Below are 15,509 nucleotides of genomic sequence, written 5' to 3'. Positions count from 1 at the left end.
TGAAGATGAAGTATGTTCAAATATGAACAATAATGCACAACTTAACATGAACAAACAGATTTGTTCATTGATTTCTCACTCAATATTTATCCAAGGTATATCAATACTTGAGAATTACTCTAACGGTCCGTTTGGTTGATGGGAATGAAATATTGTAATGGCAATAGTAATAAAGGAATGGATATGAAATTGGTAATGAAAATTCTTTTGTTTGGTGTGCATGACTAAAGAATGGTAATGGAAGATAATATTCAATTGATTGCATTTGGTTGTTAGTAATAAAAAATGGCAATGACTCTTAGTTTCATTATTGTATATTTGTATCTAAAAGCATTATTGTATCTAAATTATTCTATCTAAGAATTCTTTTTTTTAATAATAATATTTTTTTGGATAATTACATACATTACCTTTTTTTCTTCACTATTTTTTTTCTTCAGCTCGAAATAACATTACCTTATTTTAATTACCACAGTAATACTTCATTACCATTACAGCCTAATACCAGGTTGTTTGATGGTAATAAAAATGGCCCTTTTTGGTAATTTCATTACCATCTATTACCATTAAAGACATCCAAACAACCAAATTTTTTATTACTTAATTTTATTACCATTACCGCCCTCTAATACCATGTACCAAACGGGCCGTAAATATCTCTAAATATAACCAACAAATATTATTATAATTAATTTGATTACAAATACTTGAAAATTACAAATATTTCTCTGTTCTTTTAAACTTGATGTTTACGCGATACTGAAAAGAGTTTCTAGAGCAAGAGGGCAAATTTTACTTGTGTGATACTGTGATATGATCATTTATATTTATTATTATTATTATTATTATTATTATTATTATTAGGGAAATTCCATGTGGTAATTTTAAGGTTTTGGGTTTTCTGTGGGATAACTAAAACTCTTTAAAATTCGACGTGGTTACCCTTAAGTTTGTCAAATTGTTTCGCCGTGACCCTTTTGCACCAAAAACATTAGCAAACGTTAATTTCGATGCTTGAAGGCTACTGTATCCTAATTTATGTGACTAATCATTATAAATTTTATCAGTTTCAACCTTTTCCCCAAATCATAAACCCGTAACTCTACCTTCTTTAAACCAAATTACATTTTCCCCTCAAAATGTAGGTTGGAAGAAAAAAGGTAGAGTTAAGGTTTATGATTTGGGGAAAAAGGTTGAAACTGATGAAATTTGTAATGGTTAGTCATATAAATAGGGGTAGGGCAGCCTTCAAGCTTCGACATTAACGTTTGCTAATTTTTGTTGCAAAAACGTTATGATGGAATAATTTGGCAAACCTAGAATTACCGTGTGGATTTTTAAAAAGTTTTAGTTACCACGTGAAAAACCCAAAACCTCAGGATTACCAGTGGAATTCCCTTATTTATTATTATTATTATTATTATTATTATTATTATTATTATTATTATTATAAATAATCAATAATTTACCTAAATTAGTCATGAATGTAAATTATTTTCATAGCATGGATAAAGGTATGATAAAAATAAAAACAAATTTTTATATAAGATCATCTTTATATTACATTGACTCATATATATTTAATGTATTAAAGTGATCACTTATATTTTTTAAATGATTAATTAGAAAAATAAATTAATTATACGAAATTGTCTCATAGTAAGAGAGTTTCATACAAAATGAGTTGTAAATATTAATGTAACATGGCAAATCATACTTTAATTTAATGTAATTTAAACACATGAAAAATGAAATCGGGTGGTTTTCGAACTACTCTTAGTTGCTGGTCGTAAGTTCATGAAGTGTTAAACATTTTTTTTATTGAAAGTGCTTGATATTGGAATAGGATATTGACGATACAAGGAAAGAATGTTAGGATTAGGACAAATACAAAATCATATTTTAGGATAACAAATAATAATATGCATTTATTTCTAGATATGTATTAAGTCTAATTCTCAAATGTTATGACAAATACAAAATTTTTATTATGATAGTAAATAATAATATGCATTAGATTTATATTGATTTTTTTTTTCCTAAATATTTTCAAATAATACTACAACAACAACAACAACAATAATAATAATAATAATAATAATAATAATAATAATAAGGTTTTTTAACCTATACACTAGGTGCACAGGTCTAGCCGTCTAGATAATAAAATTGGTAAGTATTTAAAGTTTCATTTAAAATATTCTCTAAAATATTATTATATTTACCAATTTTAAAAAATATCTTCTATTAAATTTAAAATAATTACCAAATCTATTGTCTAAACATATGCACTAGATACATATGTTAGAAAAACCAATAATAATAATAATAATAATAATAATAATAATAATAATAACAATAATAATAATAATAATAATAATAATAATATAATAATAATAATAATAATAATAATAATAATAATAATAATAATAATAATAATAATAATAATAATAATGTTGTGTTATCGATTTCATTGAATTCATTTATCGGTTGTTTTAGATACGCACGCAACTGCGCATTATACAAAATATTAAATTTAACAACAAAACTTTTTTATTACGATTTAAATGATTACAAAAATTTAATAAACCAGCTTAAACCAAAATTAAACAATTAAAAAACCTTAGCTAATTAAGCTTGTTCTTTTTATACAACATGCAATTCTACAATTGTGGCAATAATAATCTTGAATGATCCATATATAATTTGCCAAATATACAAAGATCATGATTTATTATTTATTATATTATTTATATACTAAAATTACAAATATGTTGATTGACATCATATTATATATTTGCCTAAATTATAAAGATACTCTTTTAAAAATATTGTTTTGTTCCTTTACGATCTTCCCATTTGTCATTTTGAGAAGTTTCATTTGTTGTCCTCATAAAGAACTTTTCTATTGATATCATAATTTTTGGGTATAATTAACTCTATTCATCTTATGTGGTAGGATTTGAATCAAATCCTACCACATAAGGGTGATTTGTTAACTTCACAAATCATTGTTATTTACTAAGACCTTTTCGTCTCGTTTACCTTTTATATATCTTGATCAGGTAATCCTTATTGGATATTTATGAACACAAATCTAGGGTGGGAGTTTTATTATTTTAATTTACCTCTTTTTATTTTGTTTATTTTACTATCATTATTTTTATACTAGATAGATTCCCGTATAAAACACAAATGCTATAAATATTTACTGATATGAATAATGATATTATTTTATAAAAATAATTCATTTACAACAAACTTAATCATTAAATCTTTGTACTTGTTATGATATTATCATTATCAAATGAAATAAATAATTTATTATACAACAATATTAAAACATATACTCATAGTAAATATTGATAATTGAGACAGATAAAATTTAAAAAGTCTTCAACTATGATAGATAAGAGTGAGAATTTAGTTGAAAAAATAGTCAGATTAGTTAACTTATTCGTTATATGATGATGATTTATTATCTAGGTTGAAACAGAGATTTACATATATATTGTTTTTTGGTTTATATAAGGAAATATGGTATTTTTATAGATCATCACATATAATTATAATCAATGAACAAATATTACACGTTTTAATGAGTTAATTGTTTTTCTAAATATAAAGCCAAATATCAAAAATTTCCCTCTCAATAATAGAAAAAATGCAGGAAAATTTTTAATAATAGTGTGATACATGTCTCAAATCGTTTCTTCATTAGTATATTTAATGATTGATTGATTATTGATTTCTGTGGTGATTTAGAAAGTGATTGATTAGGAATCTTTTAGAAAAAATAATTTCAGCAATTTGATAACAAGAGAGCATAAGCCTATTCACGAGCCACGTTTTCACAGACTAAATACTTCATAATGTTCATGTTCTGTGTTAATAAATTATTGTGAGAGACAGTCTCTTTGAAAGATCATTTTTAATTGGGCCGGCTTTTTATATTTTTTAGAAATATTATAAGTAGGTATTAAAAATGATATAAGTAGACATTTAAAATATTGAAAGTAGACATTAAGGATACGGTAAGTAAGCATTAAGGATAATGTAAGTAGGCATTAAGAATACGGTAAGTAGGCATTAATCTTTAATGGATTGAGTTTGAGATATTCCTCTCAAAAAGACGGTCTCTCAAAAGACTAGCTGATATTAATATACTTATTTTATTCCATCTTTTTCCTTATGTAGGCGGGCACTCTATCCTCACCTTCAGTTGCATTGCACACTAAGAGTGGCTTTCTCCCTATACATAACTTTATGTTAGATTCAAATTTTCTTCTATCCTTTGTGGTTTTAGTTTCGAGAAAATTTAATAAGCCATTTCAAATGATGTCATTTATGAATTTCCAGATATATAAACCATTTGGAAAAAATACTTACGTGTGATCCCATGTCGAAAAGTTAGGGAGAAGTTGACTAACATATAAGCTTGATGGCTACTCCTCTGATCACCAATTGGTTTTAGGATGAAACCTTATCGAATGTATACGCAGTCAAATTGCATCAAATTAGTTTTTGCTCGATGGAGTTGAATTTCCTGAATTTGTTAACCTTTGGATTTTTAAGGTCATTAAACCACAAACAATGTTTGTTTGTAAATAAAGTTTAGGATATAGAAAGACAAACATGATTCAAACATGTTTGTTTGTAGTTTTGAAATCAACATGTCCTTTCTAGCTCAATATAATCAATAAATCCATTAAATACATAAATCACCTAAAAATTATTCCTTTGTCCCATAATTTTGCTTTTATTTTTATTCTAGTTTGTTTCACAAACTTATTTCTTTAAGTCAAAACAGTCTACATTTAACTCTTAATCTCGTCCACTAATTTATTTCCTCTTTTAATCTCTCGTCTACTTATTTCTTCCATTCATTTGTATTTATTTTATTTACCAATTACAAATAATAAAAATTTAACAAAAAGATGTTATTTCTTAAGGACCGAATGAGTATTGATTTTTTTTATTTGTTACTCGATTTTCACCAAGACACTCATGTAGTCATGTTCATATTTCCAATAAGACAACAAAATGATGTAAACAATACTACTAAGAAAATATCGAGAATCATGAGTTATCCTAGTGTCTGGAGGCTTTTGTTAAAGAATTAATTTCTTCTCCCCTTGGCCTTTGCTTGTAAGGATTCTCGAGCCAATCCTCAAATCAAAACAAGAAATCATACATTAATTAACACATTTTACATATGGTAGTTCCATAAAGAACATTAAATATTATCTACACTTACCAAATTTATTCAGTATGGCACTAAATTACATACAATGGCAAAACTTATATTAATAATAACACAACAATAGATGAGAAAACTCATTACAGCATACCCAATTATAATGATCTGTTACATGTCCTCGTTTAACGCCTTCTGGATATCACCCTGCATGATACAGATTTTGTTCTGTTAGATTATATAACATATTTTGGGGCTTCAACAGAAAGTTTAAACTGATGATTGAAGTTCATCGCGAGTTTGGAAATGAGAACAAAAGAAGAAGGCGGGTTTGTAGAAACGAGAGGGAGCACAAGTACCTCAATGAACAAAGGAGGAGTCCTCGTACCATATCGTTGAATGACCTTTCCATCCTTTCCGACAAGGAACTTTGTGAAGTTCCATTTAATACTATTACCAAATAAAGAACTTTTACTTGCTTTAAGGAATTTGTACACTGGTGCTGTTTTCAATCCATTGACGCAAACCTGTTACAATAAGAAGCGCAAACAGGAAACCAGTTAAATTAAACAAGCCTATACTCTTAGTGGGGATGAGTAGTGTGACAGGTTTGCCTATAGACTTGTTTAATAATCTACATTGACAATGTCATTTATAATATTTAAATTATACATTAATTATGCTATTTACAAGGCCCGTTTCCGACTCATATTGAGCCATTTATAGCCCGCTTCATTTTAATTATTATAGTAGAGCCCGTTTTCGGCTTGGTGGAGTTTTTTCGGCCAAAGAAAGGACGTACCGGCGGGAAGATGATAAACCTCACCTAAAATGTACCCACTGTGGAGGTACAAGGCATACAAGAAACGAGTGTTTTAAACTCGTAGGGTACCCAAAGTGGTGGCCAGACACAAAGAAAAAAGGGGAAAGGAAACCGGCACGTTTTTCCGATCAAAACCGGACTGGCAGAGCAGCAGTGGGATGGAGTACAGAAGAACCCCCATCCATGGAGGAAGGGGAGAACCGAGGAGTAGCCATGCAAATCACAAGTTTCAGAGAAGGAAATGGAAACAACAGAGAAGGAAATGGAAACAGCACAAGCAGAGAAGAGAATGGAAACCCCGCACAAGGTGTAGGGTTAAGGGGAGTGGGGAGTGTGGATCAGTGGCCCAAGTCCCTTATAAAGGGAGGAGGGTCACGTGCCTCACGTGATGCCACATACCTTTCCAATCAATTTTCTTCTTTTTTTAATACTTTATCTTATCTCGAAGGGAATTGGATTTTTGATTGTGGTGCCACAGATACAATGTCATATGATCCGAATGTTTTTTTGACTCATGACAAACCTAGGAAAGACATCATTAAAACAGCTAATGGGGAAGGGATTAAAGTGAGCGGAGCCGGAACTATTTCTTTCACAAAAAATCTCACTTTAAAAAATTGTTTATTTGTACCTGGCCTGTCACATAAATTATTGTCAGTGAGTCAACTTACTAGCGATCTTGATTGTACGACTCTCATGAAACCCGGGTGTTGTATTGTGCAGGATGCTCAGACAGGGAAAATTATTGGGCGTGGTATTGAGAGAGGTGGACTATACTACTTGGAAGAGGAGACTCAGAAAGGCAAAGCGACACTTGTTCGCGGGTCAGAGGAAAGACAACTATGGACTTGGCATCGACGTCTGGGACATCCGTCTGTAGGGTATCTAGAAAAACTTTTTCCTAATTTTGTAGGACTAAAAACTGAGTTTAAGTGTGAAACATGTATTCTTGCGAAGAGTCACAAACACTCGTATTCTAATAGTTTGAATAAAGTTGATATGCCCTTTATGCTGGTTTATTCTGATGTGTGAGGTCCTGCTCCCGTCGTATGACTACATGGTTTTTATACTTTGTTATATTTATTGATGATAGTACCCGCATGAGTTGGATTTACTTCCTTAGACAGAAATCTGAAGTATCTCATGTGTTTGTTGAGTTCTATAATATGATCTGTACCCAATTTCAAACCCAACCCCGCATGCTCCGAACCGTTAATGGTAGAGAATACATTAATTCTAACATTAAACAATTTTTTAAACAAAAAGGCCTCATACATCAAACATCTTGTCCTAATACACCTCAACAAAACGGAGCGGCAGAATGGAAAAATCGCACACTTCTTGAGATGACCCGCGCCATTATGCTTGACTCTCATGTTCCCACTCATCTTTGACCGGAAGCCATTGCTACTGCCAACTACCTTACCATTAGACTTCCCACAAAGAGCCTTCAATACCACACACCCTTAGCCACCCTCCAAACCCACTTTTCTATACCCTCTTCGCATACTCTACCTCCTCGTATATTTGGGTGCACAATATTTATTCATTGTCCAGCAAGGGTACAAAACAAATTTGAACCGAGAGCAGTGAAATGTGTTCTTATTGGATATGGTAGGAATCAGAAGGGTTATCGGTGCTATGATCCCTTGACTAGAAAAGTCTACACCACCATGGATTGCAAGTTCATCGAGAATGAGCACTACTATCACCATCTTCGCCGTCAGGGGGAGAAGTATCATGACGATCTCAGTTGGCTAGTTAGTCCAGGGTTGCCCAACCTTGACCCAAAAGAGTAAGTTGACAATGCTACAGAGTCACCTCACCAAGAGGTTTTGTCCACTCCTCTACCAATCCTGTCTGACCATCAGGTGAGCCATAAAAATCTTAATAATGTTGTTGATAATGTTGTTTCAGAAGGCACTAACAATGATAATGTGATTGTTGATACTTTGACTGAGGAAGTTGTCGCAGGCAACACTAACAATGATAATGCGATTGTTGATACTTTGACTGAGGAAGTTGTCGCAGGCAACACTAACAATGATAATGCGATTGTTGATACTTTGACTGAGGAAGTTGCCACAGATACACTTGCAACAAGGGGTCATGATGCATCATATATGTTACCTCCTCGGTCCACTCGAGGAATTCCTCCAAGAAGATATGATCCTGAGTATGAAGCATAGCGTTCGAGATATCCCATTGAAAAGTCGTTTGGATCAGGGAATTTGTCACAGAGTGCCTTGGCATTTAAGGCAACCTTAGATACAACCAAAAGCCCAACCATAGTCGAAGAAGCCCTAACGTCCGTACATTGGAGAAAAGCTATGGAGGAAGAGATTAATGCTCTTAAGAAGAATGGCACATGGGAAAAATGCATCTTACCGAATAAAAAGAAAGTGGTCGGATGTAAATGGGTGTTCACGATCAAGTACAAATAAGATGGCACGATTGAAAGATACAAAGCTCGACTCGTGGCAAAAGGATACACTCAGACGTATGGAGTTGACTACTCAGAAACCTTCTCCCCAGTTGCTAAACTTGATACAATTCGAGTTCTGTTCAGTATTGCAGCAAACTTAGATTGGCCCCTTCACCAATTTGACGTAAAAATTGCCTTTCTTCATGGAGAGTTACAGGAGGAAGTTTACATGGAAGCTCCACCAGGGTTTAAGTCAGGGTTCTTAGAAAATGAGGGGTGCAGATTGAGGAAGGCTTTGTATGGGTTGAAACAGTCTCCTAGAGCATGGTTTGGAAGATTTACTTCTGCAATGAAGAGATTTGGTTACAGGCAAAGTAATTCGGATCACACCTTGTTTCTTAAACGAAGAGGAGCGAGAATAACATGTCTGATAATTTATGTGGATGACATGATCATTACCCGGGATGATAGAGAAGAAATTGCAAATCTGAAGGAAAAACTATTTCAAGAATTTGAGATGAAAGACCTAGGTAGGCTGAAGTACTTTTTAGGGATTGAAGTTCTTAGATCAACCAAAGGAATTTTCATATGCCAAAGGAAGTATGTATTAGACCTGTTAACTGAAACAGGGATGCTGGACTGCAAGCCCATCGAGACACCAATGATGATGAACTATGGACTACAGATGATTGAAGGAGGGAAATTAGCTGATCGGATGCAGTATCAACGCATGGTAGGGAAATTAATCTACTTAGCTCACAAGGCCTGATATTGCATATGCAGTAGGAGTAGTCAGCCAATTCATGCACAGACCACAGGTTCAACATATGGACGCAGTTCATCGGATTCTCAGGTACCTCAAAGGATGCCCTGGAAAGGGAGTTTTATATCAGAAGAATGGTCATCTTAAATTTGTGGCATATACAGATGCAGACTGGGCAGGTGATAGAGATGACAGGAAGTCAACTTCAGGCTATTTTACTCTGGTGGGAGGAAATCTAGTCATATGGAGAAGTAAGAAACAAAAGGTGGTTGCTATGTCCAGTGCAGAAGCTGAATTCAAGGGTGTAGCAAAGGGAATCATAGAAGTTCTATGGCTGAGAAAGTTACTAACTGAACTGGGTTTCACTCCTAAAAGGAGTTGTGAGCTATACTGTGATAATCAAGCGGCTATCAACATTTCAGAAAACCCAGTTCAACATGATCGCACAAAACATATAGAAGTCGACCGACATTTCATAAAGGAGAAATTAAAAGCCCAAGTAATCAAGCTTCCACATGTTAAGTCAAAGGATCAGCTAGCAGCCACTCTTACAAAGGCAGTTGGAACTCAGTTCTTTGAAGAAGTTCTATGCAAGTTGGGTATTGGTGACCCTACTACCCAACTTGAGGGGGAGTGTTAGATTATGTATAGCAGTTTCGTATATAGAGGTTATTTAGCATAGTAACTATTATAGCAGTTATTAGAAACAGTTGTTTCAAGCAGTTTTTTGAACTCCTATATAAATAATCACCATTACAGTTGAATGAAAGACACAGAATTATTAATCCAAAATAAGGGTTAAACTAGAAAACAAGCATCAAAAGGTGCAAAACTTGATGATGATGAATGTTCAAATCACATAGTATATGATTTAGTTTTGAAAAGCGCCAGGCACACAAGGGTCTCCGCCTCGCCTATGCACCTAAAAAATGAAATGGCTAACCAAGGCATATCAGAGCACCTTAGAAATGAAATGGATATCTCCCATCATTTTGTAAATAGAAATGAAATGGCTATCATGTAGAATAATCTAGTTTCAAAAGGTATGATGTATGCCTAACCAAGGCATATCAGAGCACTCAAAGCAAGGTGAAATGCACGGCAAGGCCCACCTCATGTGCAACACGACAGAGCTTTTTAACAAAAAATATCCAGCTGTTTTACAATTTTTACACAGGAGTCGCCGATGCAGACAAATAGCATTGGTGCCCCTTGTGCATTCAGAAACTAAGAGAATGATCCCTTTAGCCTAAAGAAGTAGGCATGATCGTATAATACTAGTTGAGCTACCCTCTTATTCGTATACACTTATTATTTTTCAATATTTATGTTACGTAAAGATTGGTTCAAGGTACTTGACACAGTCACTTAGAAGTTAATCCTTCATATCAAATGTCACTGCATCCTCAATTATCAATTGGTTACCTCTTAAGTCTTAAGTACAATTAAAGTAAAGCATTCAATGGTTCTAAGGTTATTCATTAAGCATAAAACAGGGCATTCGATTGAAGGAAAGAAAGAAAAGCACAAACAGGATCATACGTAAACTTAAATCTGATCTATCAAGAGAAATAGGTAATTTAGACAAGTGCATATTAGAGGAATGTTTACCTTTTTAAAAATAGGGTACTCAGCTTTGAATCTTGTACATGCAAAATTTGCAGCATCTTCACTTGAACCAGGTTCTTGCCTAAGAAACTGGTTGCACGGAAACGCCAAAACTTCAAAACCTAAGGTAATACATCAAAAAATATTTGAACCAAAAAAATTAAATAATAAATATCTTATGCTTGAAAGTTGCAACAAAAAGAACCCCAAATTATTTTGCTTCTCCTTCCATTTTCCGTCCAATAACCATCACAATTCACAAGAAACCCTTATTTTACTTATCCTAATCGCAAAATCTTACTACATTACAAAAAGAATAATTTGCGAATTACAGCACTAAAGTTTAACATTTTTGCGAATTACAATTTGCAAATTACATCCACCAAAGTGTCAAAGTTTGTAGGTTCAAGCTAAAACACAGAATTTCGACCATTTTGATAGTCGGAATTTTTGGTTACGTGGTCGGAGTTAGTTTTTGGCCTGGACCTGTAAACTTTGATATTTTGGTGGCTGTAATTCGCTAAAAATAAACATTTAGACTGTAATTCGCAGTTAGTTCTTACACACATTTACGCTAAAAAAACCTAAGAAGCACACTATGCAAGTAAATTCAGCATAGTAATTATCTAACAAACAAGCAAAAAAATTACCTCTGTCCTTGTATCTTTGATACAACTCGGTCAATTGGGTATAATTGGTATTGGTAAACCCGCTGTTCATTCCAACAGAAAAAAAAATAACTTAGAAGAAACAAAAAAAAAAAAAAAGCAAATGGGGAAACTAATATACAATAATATACCATTTGGAAGCAACATTAACAACCAGGAGAACTTTCCCTTTATACATGCTTAGATCAACATCCTTTCCCTTGCTATCCTGTTCACCCATCCAAGTTATATAGACAATTTAGAATTTACACAAGGGAATGAAGCAAATCTAAATAAATTCTGAAACATTAAATACAAAGAAAAAAATTTAAATACCTTCACGGTAAATTCATGGATTGATTTTTCTGGGACAGATTTGCTAGCACCCATTTGAGCCAAGAAGATAAGATGCAAGAAATCCAAGTCTCCTTCGCCTGTAAAGGGCGAAGCTGGAAGCTGCCAACATAGAATCCAATCATTCATTCACAAGAAGGCAATTAAGTTTTGGCTACCCAATTGATATGTCATAAAACTTTACAATGATTCTTTATTTGAAGATGAGCAAGAAGTTCACAAGTGGTAAATTTTCTAGCAATAATTGTTGCCGTTTCATCACATTCATGCTCAGCACTGAATTATAGACTTGTGATTTACTCAATCCGTCGCTTGTAGATTGTTCCGCTTAATGACATTTCTCGTCACAAAATGTCGAGAAATTCTTAATGGATGGGTAGGGGTTACTAGTTTCGCCTTTCAAACTACGCTCATGCTTATTTAGTTGCATCCATGTTGAAATAATTTGCTAAGATCGATACGATGCTAAGAACTTTAAAGAACGATAACAATTTCAATGAACTAACAAATGTTTGATAAAATAAAATTTGCAAAATGACACAATGATTTAAGGAGGTTCACCCAATGATGGCTACGTCCTCCGTGGTGTGTAGTTTCTTGTTTATATTATTTCAATGGAGTAAAACACTCTTACAAATGAAGTATTACAATTGAGTAAGAGATAAAACAAAGGTTACGTGTTTGGCTTAGGAGTTGTGTTTGATGATATATTGGATGAGTATGAGAGTTCTCTATTTATAGTACTAAGTACATTCAATGAGAATTGCTCACTTAATACATGCTTAATGCTGAATAATGAATGAGTTGTAACAGCTCCAAGAAATTAAAATAGACAAAAACAGCATCCTAGGCGCATCAAAGGAACCACTCGACCAGAACAGAGAGTTCGCTCGATCGAGCGGGCTACAGACAGTTACTGGATGCATTCTGTTTGTTCGTTCGACCCACCCAGGAGCTCGCTCGGTCGAGTGACCTTCAGAGTGCCTTCTAACAGTTTTTGCTCGACTAAACATAGTAAAGCATCTTCAAGAAAACTTTTGCACTTCATTAAACATCATCAAGACCAATAACTCCCATGATTACTTCAACATATAAATCACACTTAAACACTACAAACATTAAGCTACCAACTTAAACACCCACATTAACACACTCATAGGATTCCATCCCAAGGACACACATGAATGCACACATCAATTGTGCACTCAAGTCACACCATTCATAACACATGTCATTTTTACTTGCACAAATATGTAATTTTAACCACTAACGTTTTCACATTGATCATGAGTATTAATGATTGCACCGATATATAACTTATTTTCCAATTTTAGTTATTTATATATTTATTATGGGGAAGGATAATATGAATCATTGATAATAACAAAAGATCTTGATCAATCAATCAATGTAAAAGTATACATACTATATACATATGACCTGTGTCACTTAAAACTTAAACATCTTACCTTTTAAGAAATTTCTTAAGGGTTACAATATTTCCCAATTAGTATATAGCATATCATGGGCTACCACCATTAGCTCAAGTAATTGGTTGAGTTGGTTTCTTGACATGGATATTTAACCAATAAACGACACATTTTCGTGAAACAACAAGACTTAATACAACACGAATAGTGGTGGGTTTAACAATATATAAAGTGTGATGGAAATTGGTCACTGAACCAACAATATGTAGTTTACAAAGTTGGAAAGTGGTCAGTGATCAGTGGTCATTAATCTAACAATAGGGTAAAAAGGTTGCAACCTGTAAGAGTGTATTTGGATGGAAGGAAATGGAGAGAAAGGAAGGGGAAGAATTTAGAGGGAGGAAAAATCTCTTGTTTGGATAGCAAAATGGGAGGGAAGGGATTTGGAGGAGGGAATTGAAAGGATTTTATGGATACTTTTTGTTAAGGTTCTAATCTCTCCAAAGTTAGAAAAATTTAAAGGGAAAACTCCCATCTCCCTTGCTTTCCCTTCTGTTCTCTCCTATACAAACAATAGGTATTTCCCTTCCATTTCTTTCCGTTCCCTCCCTTCCCCTTCCCTCCCTTTCTTATATCTCTGAAATTATTATTCAAACATAGTGTTAGGGAAAAATAAAACCAATTATGCTTAAGGAGTAAACCAGTTGGCAGGAGGCCATACAGAATTCCACAACACTATGAACCAGAAATCGGTTTATGATACGTTAGGAAGTATCAGCTTTGCAAGTTTAAGGGTTTTACGTGGGTTATATTATATAAGAAAAAGGAGTAGCTATGGACCAAAGTAAAGGACTGAAGGATCTATGTTGAATTGGCTAGAAATAAAACTCAAAAAATTGTGTTGCTTTTAGGGTTTGATGAGATATATAAAATTAATTTCTCATTAGTCATTACACATAAAATTGTAGCACCACTCACAGCCCATCTCAGTAGGGACTATATTGGGTGGTTTGAAGCATGTCAGCAACTACACAAGCACGCTACGGTGGAGGACTTTTTAACCATGCTAGATCACTAAACCTTTTGTTTCATACCTTTTGCAACATGCCATTAGTGGCATTGGTTAATGGTTATGGAATGCTCTTTTCTACTACCTTAGTTTAAACACTCACAAGTTCACGCTATCTTCAAATGATACTCATTCGTGATAATTTGACAATATAGAATGTTAAATACATGGGTAATAATCCATTTTATCTTATTGCCACTAAAATACTTCAAGGTTGCTTATTTTCAACATCAACTATTCTTTTAAGATGATAGTCTGTTAAGTTTAACTAGACTTATTGTAAATTTAACTAGACGTATTGTAAATGCCAGCATATTATCGAGAATACGAGATGCACAAACTTCATAAACTAAGTAGACACCGTCCCAAAACCATATGGCAATAGGAGGAAGTACTCTAATGACTTATAAGGTGTGCACATCATCTTTAATTCGTCGATGTGGGGTAGTCAGAGCACTAAACTACTTACAGCTTGCAAGATTTTATCATATGCAGCTTCAGTATAATGAAAAATCACCGTGTTCAACAGAAAATTAATCTTATAAAAGCCTAATCCAAGAACAAAAATTCCAACATACACTGCTATAAGTTTGTGAGTTTTGTAAAGGTCTAACCTTTTTCACATGAAAGATCATAGTTTTTTTAGTACCCCAATGCCCACAAATTTATCATGTTTGAATACTGTGTTAAATTCAACTAATTGAAGTATGCTCTAACCATAACAACAAAATTCATAAAAGCTTAAATTCGAATAAAATTCAAATCACACATAAAGATAAAATTGAAATAACAACAAACCACATACAAATAAGAGAATTAAATACTGATTTCTCCAAAAATTAAACTACCTTGTTGATTAATTGAAGAAATCGACTTACTTGGAATTAGCGAAAAACGAAAAATCACGTCAAAATTGAAGAATTCTTAGTAATCTTGCTTGAAGCTTACTTTTTGAGTTGGAGGTAGAACATAGGAATTGACCAGAAAGATAGATTGGGTATGGTAAAAAATTTATAGAGGAAACATTTAAGGTTGACTACTACGAGCTGGCGGTGATCAATACTCTAGACTTTAGTCAACTGGCCTGATTTTTTATTGAAAATATTTTCCTTCAAAATTATCTTCAATAATTTTACATATGGTCTATTTTGCCGTGAATATAATATTATTGACTATTTTTAAATAATTTAATT

At 33.1% G+C, this 15,509-nt stretch overlaps 1 protein-coding gene across 1 annotated transcript; it reads right to left on the bottom strand.

Annotated features, from left to right (window-relative positions):
* Positions 1 to 5,172: 5,172 nt before the first annotated feature.
* LOC130814036 (probable glutathione peroxidase 4) lies at positions 5,173 to 15,396 on the bottom strand. Its single transcript, XM_057680020.1, has 7 exons — positions 15,195 to 15,396; positions 11,800 to 11,919; positions 11,616 to 11,692; positions 11,467 to 11,528; positions 10,820 to 10,938; positions 5,557 to 5,724; positions 5,173 to 5,404 (listed from the first exon to the last, which is right to left on the bottom strand). The coding sequence occupies exons 2-7, from the start codon at positions 11,851 to 11,853 to the stop codon at positions 5,369 to 5,371; spliced, it is 516 nt and encodes a 171-aa protein (XP_057536003.1). The 5' UTR covers positions 11,854 to 11,919; positions 15,195 to 15,396; the 3' UTR covers positions 5,173 to 5,368.
* Between the last annotated feature and the right edge of the window lie 113 nt (positions 15,397 to 15,509).

This window comes from Amaranthus tricolor, chromosome 5 (genome assembly GCF_026212465.1).
Source record: "Amaranthus tricolor cultivar Red isolate AtriRed21 chromosome 5, ASM2621246v1, whole genome shotgun sequence".
Lineage (NCBI taxonomy): Eukaryota > Viridiplantae > Streptophyta > Magnoliopsida > Caryophyllales > Amaranthaceae > Amaranthus > Amaranthus tricolor.
The sequence above is the reverse complement of the archived record's forward strand: the minus strand, read 5'-3'. Positions and strand labels throughout refer to the sequence as shown.

What these genes read in the sequence shown, in the direction of transcription:
- LOC130814036 (XM_057680020.1), bottom strand. Translation starts at nt 11,853, where the DNA reads ATGGGTGCTAGCAAATCTGTCCCAGAAAAATCAATCCATGAATTTACC. An exon ending in TCCATGAATTTACCGTGAAG is followed by an intron (nt 11,693 to 11,799) that starts GTATTTAAATTT and finishes ATGGGTGAACAG; the next exon opens with GATAGCAAGGGAAAGGATGT. An exon ending in TCAAAGATACAAGGACAGAG is followed by an intron (nt 10,939 to 11,466) that starts GTAATTTTTTTG and finishes GTATTACCTTAG; the next exon opens with GTTTTGAAGTTTTGGCGTTT.